Source organism: Orycteropus afer, unplaced genomic scaffold (assembly GCF_000298275.1).
Source record: "Orycteropus afer afer isolate SDZICR_OR568_19922 unplaced genomic scaffold, OryAfe1.0 scaffold00018, whole genome shotgun sequence".
Taxonomy (NCBI): domain Eukaryota; kingdom Metazoa; phylum Chordata; class Mammalia; order Tubulidentata; family Orycteropodidae; genus Orycteropus; species Orycteropus afer.
Window position 1 is genome coordinate 1166364 of NW_006921605.1, and position 6634 is coordinate 1172997.

Genomic DNA, 6634 nt, shown 5'->3' on the forward strand with positions numbered 1-6634 from the left:
GTGCATGTGTGCGTGTGCCAGGGCCCTGTGTGAGATTGGAACAGGTTGACCAAGTGAGCCCCACCTGCAGGTGTGTGTATGTGTGTGCATGTGTGTGTGTGCCAGGGCCCTGTGTGAGACTGAGACAGGTTGAGTGTGTGAGCCCCGCATGCAGGTGTGTATATGTGTGTGCACATGTGTGTGTGTGCCAGGGCCCTATGTGAGACTGGGACAGATTGACCAAGTAAGCCCCACCTGCAGAGGTGTGTGTGTGTATGTACATATGTGCACGTGTGTGTGTGTGTACCAGGGTCCTGCGTGAGATTGGGACAGGTTAAGCAAGTGAGCCCCACGTGCAAGTGTCTTTATGTGTGTACATATGTGTGTATGTGAGTGTGTTCGGGCCCTGTGTGAGATTGGGAGAGGCTGAGTGAGCAAGCCCCATATGCAGGTATGTGTGTGTGTGCATGTGTGTATACGTGTATGTGTGTCAGGGCCCTGTGTGAGATTAGGACAAGTTGAGTGAGCAGGCCCCAAGTATAGATGTGTGTGTGCACGTGTGTGTACGTGTGTGTGTGCGCGCGTGCCAGGGCCCTGTGTGAGATTGGGACAGGTCGAGCAAGCAAGCCCCTGTGCAGGTGTGTGTGTGTGTGTGCACATGTGCACACATGTGTGTATATCTGAGTGTGTCAGGGCCCCATGTGAGATTGGGACAGGTTGAATGAGTGACCTGTTCTCTCTTCCCGGATGTCCTTTCTCTGTCAGCCTCCGAGAGGAGGTCTCAGGCCTGAAGTCTGCTTGGGATGCCCAGGTTGCCCAGCTGTCCAAGGAGGCCGTTTCCAAGGACCTGCAGGTCCATGCTCTGCAGGAGGAGGTGGTGAAGCTCAAGGCCCAGACAGCCCGGCTTCAGCAGGACGTTGGCAGGTAACCATCCCGCAGCATCCCCACTAAGCACCTCCCAGGCAGGCCTTGGGGCATGTGTGGCGTGAGCAGGGAAGCGAGGAGCAAGCTCAGGCCTCGCCCCTACACGTTTGACCTACAGGGAGCATCAGTGGTGCAGGGCCTGGGTGCTTGGAGGGGGAGGTTCTCAGCAGGGCCCTGTGTGCGTCCTTAGCCAGGGAAGGTGGCGGCTGTCACAGGCTGTGGGGCCAGCTGGGGCCTTGGAGGTGCTGGCTGGGCATGGAGCAGGTTTGAGGGGACAGGGCCCCGCGCGAGGGAGGGAGAGCCAGTAAGTAGAGGGGAGGGACAGTGAGTGGTGGAGAGAGGTTAGCTTTTTTCACTGGGAAGATTTTCTGGTGGTTTGTGTGCCCGAGGGGACGCGGAGGGGGGGACGGGGAGACGCTGGGGAGAGGTGACTGCAGCGGGCATCCTAGGCTTCCCCGAGAAGCCCTGTCCCAAGGGGCTCAGGGACGGAGCACTGGGTGCCCTCTAGGTACCAGGAGCAGCTGGCGGCGGCAGTGACCAGGGAGCAGAGCCTGGAGCGTGAGAAGGTACAGCTGGTTCTGGACTGGCAGCGCCGCTGTGACGCGGCCGAGCGGGACCAGTACCGCAAGTCAGAGGACCTGATCCAGGGCCTGGCTGCAGCCCGGGAGCAGGTGGGTGCAAGGCCCACTTGGAACCCTCATTTGCTAATTTGGCATTTCTCAGGCATATGGTTTAGTGATGTCAATTACAATTGTCACCACTTCCGTCATCCCAACACCCCACCTCAGGTGCTGGGAGGTGCAGGTGGCCCCAGAACACAGCACGTCTCCCCATGGGCTGCCCCCGGAACATACTGTCTGTCTGCCCCGCTGCGGGGCACTCCAGAGCACAGTGTGTCTCCCTGTGGGCCTCCACAGAGCACGCGTGGTCCCTGGGAGGACCAGGAGCGGGTCTCTTTCGTGGGCTAGCCCCGTTCCCTAGACCCACAGAGGAAGTGAGTCCACCTTCCCCTAGGCTACCGCCAAACTCCAGGAGGCAGAGCGGAGGCTGTGTGACAAGGAGGAGGTGCTGAAGGCCTTGGCCCTCGAGAGAGACCAGGCGGTGAATGCATTGAGGATGCATGGGCTCCTTCCCGAGAAGGAGGCACAGGTGAGAGTACCCCACTAGCACCCCATCCCCAAGCCCGTCCTGCACCCTACCAGCTCTGGACCTCCCCCCAGCATCAGTGGAAGCCAGGTAGGCCTGGTCAGCACCTGTCAGCATTTGGACTCTGGTGGCAGACATAGGGCACGTGGGGCCTGCAGAGTGAGGGGTACAGCTTAGCCCACATGTCTCCAGAACCCCCACAAGTGCCGCACCAGGACGGGTGACAAACTCAGGTCCTCAGGGCAGTCATGCTGCCCTGTGGTCCTGGTCAGGCTTGGCAGTGGGCCTGACAGGGAAAGCGTGTCAGGTGCTTGTCTGTGCCAGGAACTGTCCCAGGAACTTGCTGTTCATCTTCTGGGGCATGGGAACTAGGTGCCCTTTGCTTGGGAGGAGCCACAACGTGCAAGGAGCAGAGCGGGGCTGCACACCCGTGCCCTGCAGCCACGCTCACGGGGGACAGAGGTGTCAAGGGTCAGGGCCAGCATGAGGCTGGGAGGGAGGAAAGCGAGTGGGGACTGGGCCAGACCTGTGATTGGCTTTATTCTTGTGCTGTCTGTTTTAATGGGGTGCACTGACCCAGCCGAGAGGCACAGGGCGTTTCACCCCCCAGATGGCCCCGCGCCTTCCTGTGGTACCACCCCCCAGTGGCCCCACTGCTCGGGTTCCCCTCCCTGTGATTCACTGTGTCCTGGGGGCGGCTTGTGGCAGAGGCTGCAGGTGGACCCACCGTGGCCACATTAAGACTGTTGATGACTCCATCCACCCACTCACACTTCCTCAGCACCCTCATCCAGGGAGCGTGCAGAGCCCAGTAACCCCATCTCCTCCAGGGGCTCAGATTCTAGTACAGAGGGGTAGCATCTATAGTCCGTCTCTGCTATGCACAAAACCTTCTTGAGAAAGGAGGTGGCACCTGCAGCTCCCTCAGGCAGGCCGCAGAGTAGACGGGGGTTCCCGCAGGCAGGCTGCAGCGTGGCTGGGAGCTCCTGCAGGTAGGCCTCAGGGTGGACAGACGGGCTCCCGCAGGCGGGCCACAGGGTGGGCGGGGACTCTCTGGTGGGTGGGAGCTCCTGCAGGCAATATCATTTTAGCACCAGGAAGGCTATGGCTTTGAGTGGAATGACAGCTCGCAGGTAGAGGGAAGACCCAAGGTCGTGGGGTGGGGTGGGGGTGTGGGCATCCTGGAGCGGGGTGGGGGCGCAGAAGTCCTGGAGTGGGATCGAGGCATGGGCGTCCTTGCCAGTGTCCGGGCACAGGCGTCCTGGGGTGGAGTAGGGGTACAGCCATTCCGGAGTGGTGTCAGTGCGCGGATGTCCTTGGTGGTGTCAGGGCAAGAGTGGCCTCAGTGGGCTCAGGACACCGTGAACCACGACATCACTTGCTGTGGCGCCTTGCACAAGGCAGGTGCCTGGCTGGTTTAGCGTTGGTCTGTGGCACTAGCTGAGAACGAGGCATCTGAGACGTCCACCCGAAGCCCCGTCTCTCCAGGGGTACAGGGAAGCAAGGCCTTGTGTGTCTTTACCTGAGGGGACATTGCCAGGGCTGTCGCCAGACGGGCGGGCCTTTCCTCTCATCAGGACTCTCTCAGGACGAGCCTAATGGGGCCCAGCCAGGTACTTTAAGAATGGCAAGAGGCGACCCAGGCCTGTGCCCTGAGGTCAGTGCTGCAGTGAAACTGGCATGTCAACGGCCATGATGCCACCTCGGCCCCCACATGTCTCGCCTCAGTGTCCCCCACCCACTCAGGCCCCCAGAGAGTTGATGACCAGCTGCACAGCTGAACCAGGGCCGGTGCTGCGCCCACGCGCTTCACAGGCTGATCTCTGTTCCTCATAAAAGTCCTTACCAGGTGACCAAGGGGTCCCTGGAGGAGCCCTCTGCGTGGCGTGGATGCACCTCCCCGGCCCCAATGGTCAGTCCTCGCAGCTCGGTTACCTGCTGTGTCTGTCCTCAGGGCATGTGTCCATGCTGGGGACCTGTCCTGGGCGGCGGGGCCTGGGCGTCCACAGCCAGCCTTGCGTCCCCCTGAGGGAGGCAGCATCCAATCCTCCAAGAAGAGGGACTTTCTCCTTGTGCAGCCATGGGTGCTTTCTGCCTGCAGCTTCCAGGCGTAGTCCCCAACCTGGCTGTTCCCAGACACCTGGTGAGCTTGCCAAGGCTGTGGGCCAGCAGGCAGGGTCCCTCGGGGGGCCTGTTGAGGCCCTGGAGCAGGTGTGGCACCCTCTTCCTACAGAGCCGTGGGGGTCCCTGCCTGTGGTTTGTGCAGGGGCCTAGACCCGTCTCTAGGACATGGGAAGGGGACGATGGTGTGTTCCCTCCTCCATGCCCCCCTCCATGGTTTTTCTCTCTCTTCCCCAGGCTGACAATTCAGGACACATGCTGGGTCTGGGCTCCCAGCCAGCGAATCTGGGAGCCTATCAACTGGCTCATTTCCTTGTCAGATAAACACTGGCCCTTAGCAGGGTCAATCAGAGCCCACCCCCCACCTTTCCTGGGGGCCCTTGGCAGCAATCTGGGGTCAGGGTCAATCAGAGCCCACCTGCCACCTTTCCTGGGGGCCCTCAGGTGAGGCTGCTGGGTGAAATCCCCCCGGATGTCCACAGCCTTCCTGGGCACCATCCGACAGGAAGTCTGGCCTCTGAGTGGCATGACTCTGAAGACAGGACTGGGGAGTGCACTTCACAGGTCCCTGGCCAGCACACGGGGTGCAGGGTGACAGCAAGCCCACCTTCCTGCCCACAGGGTGCTGACAGTGAGGAAAGGCACAAGAGCACAGAGCAGCCTGTCAAACGACATCGGCGGGGCGGCGGCTGCCGCAAGCGGGCTCTCAGGCTTTGTGGTGGAGGTGGTCAGCCACGCGCAGGGGCTGTGCTGTGAACTGGGTAGCTTCTGGTACAAAGGCCTTGCTGGAGGTGGGGGCCATGTCTCAGGAAGGATCTGAGGGTCTGTTGCATTCTGTGTACGTCTATATGTCACCTGGATTCCTGTGTACACACTGGTTTTATGTACAGTGAAACCTGCAAAAGCTGGAACCTGCGTAAGGCAGAAACCTGTCGGAGAAGGAGGATGGAAGTGTTTTCCATTCACAGAGATCGATAGGAGGCTGGCCAGACTGCACCTGGTCAGAAACGGGAAACTTGCAAGACCTGGAAGCCAGGCAGTCCTGCCGAGTTCCGGCTTTCACAGGTTCACTTTGCTGAACAGAACGAGGCGATACTGTGTGGCTTAACATCAGGAACGGGGTGCGTCAGGGCTGTGCCCCTTCACTGTACTTGTTCAGTCTGCATGCTGAGCACATAATCTGAGAAGCTAGTCTATAGGAAGAAGAACGTGGCATCAGGATTGGAGGAAGCCTCATTAACTTGATAGGCTGATGACACAGCCCTGCTTGCTGAAAGCAAAGAAGACTTGAAGCACTTATTGATGAAGATCAGATAGTACAGCCTCCAGTATGGATTACACCTCAACATAAGAACGAAAATGCTCACAGCTTGACCAGCAAGCAGCATGGTGATAAACAGAGAGAAGACTGAAGTTGTAAGGATTGCCTCTTACTTGGAGCCACAGGTGATGCCCAGGGAAGCAGCAGTCGGGAGATCACTTGGCTCCTGCGTGTTGTTGACGGAGAGAGTTCTTGACGTCTTCAGCTACCAGCGCTTTGTCGTGTGTGTGTGTGTGTGTGTGACTTGCAAACGTGGCTTCTCCTGTCATCCCCATAATGGCCCTTCGCAGGGCAGGTTTTGCTTTCCCTGATGTTCGACTTCACCACTTCCCGCAGGTGGGATGTGCTGTTGGTGTCGTGTTGCTACGCTCTGCCGAACCTGACGTCGTCGTGGAGATTTCTGCCGCGCCTTCTCCTGGCGGGTCTGTAGTGTAACACCCCATATCTGGGCTGTGACCAAGTTCGTGCTCATCTGCACCTAAGCGCTGGGATGCAGTGCAGGTTCTCTGTGTGTGGATTTCAGTTGTCCCAGCACCGCTTGTTGAAGATTGTCCTTGCCTTGAAGACCGAATTGCCTTCGTGCCTCTGTATGAAATCAAGTGGCGCCACTTGCGCAGGTATATTTCAATTTCGGCTTTATTTTTCGTTTGACAGACACTCCGGAGGCATCACGAAGAAGAAATAAGTCAAGGTTTTCCATCAAGTGAGATCCAGCGGTTGCAAGAGCAGAACATGAACTTGAGGGATGCTGTTGCTCACATGAGGAAAGAAATGGAGGCTGTCAGTGATCAGCTTGGAGGAGAGACCTCAGATGCAAACCAGCCTGATCCCCATGCTGTCTCCGACATTGCCCCTCCCGGTGTGTGTGCGACAGCGAGACAGAGGGGAAGGGGCCCGGTGTGTGTGAGACAGGGAGGGAGGGGCCCCGTGTGTGTGAGACAGGGAGGGAGGGGCCCCGTGTGTGTGAGACAGAGAGGGAGGGGCCCGGCGTGTGTGCATCACAGAGGCAGAGAGGAGGGATCTTGGTGAGTGTGAGATAGAGAAGGAGGGTCCTGGTGTGTGGGAGACAGAGAGGGAGGGGCCCGGTGTGTGTGAGACAGGGAGGGAGGGGCCCGGTGTGTGTGAGACAGGGAGGGAGGGGCC

At 59.3% G+C, this 6634-nt stretch overlaps 1 protein-coding gene across 1 annotated transcript in view; it reads left to right on the forward strand.

The window, feature by feature from the left end:
• The window catches only part of CCDC57 (coiled-coil domain containing 57), a 75905-nt gene that overhangs the window by 28445 nt on the left and 40826 nt on the right, over window positions 1-6634 (forward strand). Inside the window, exons 7-10 of the mRNA XM_042783568.1 lie at window positions 745-903; window positions 1412-1574; window positions 1918-2052; window positions 6146-6350. Of these exons, the coding sequence (XP_042639502.1) occupies window positions 745-903; window positions 1412-1574; window positions 1918-2052; window positions 6146-6350 (662 nt within the window). The remainder of the gene's footprint in view (window positions 1-744; window positions 904-1411; window positions 1575-1917; window positions 2053-6145; window positions 6351-6634) is intronic.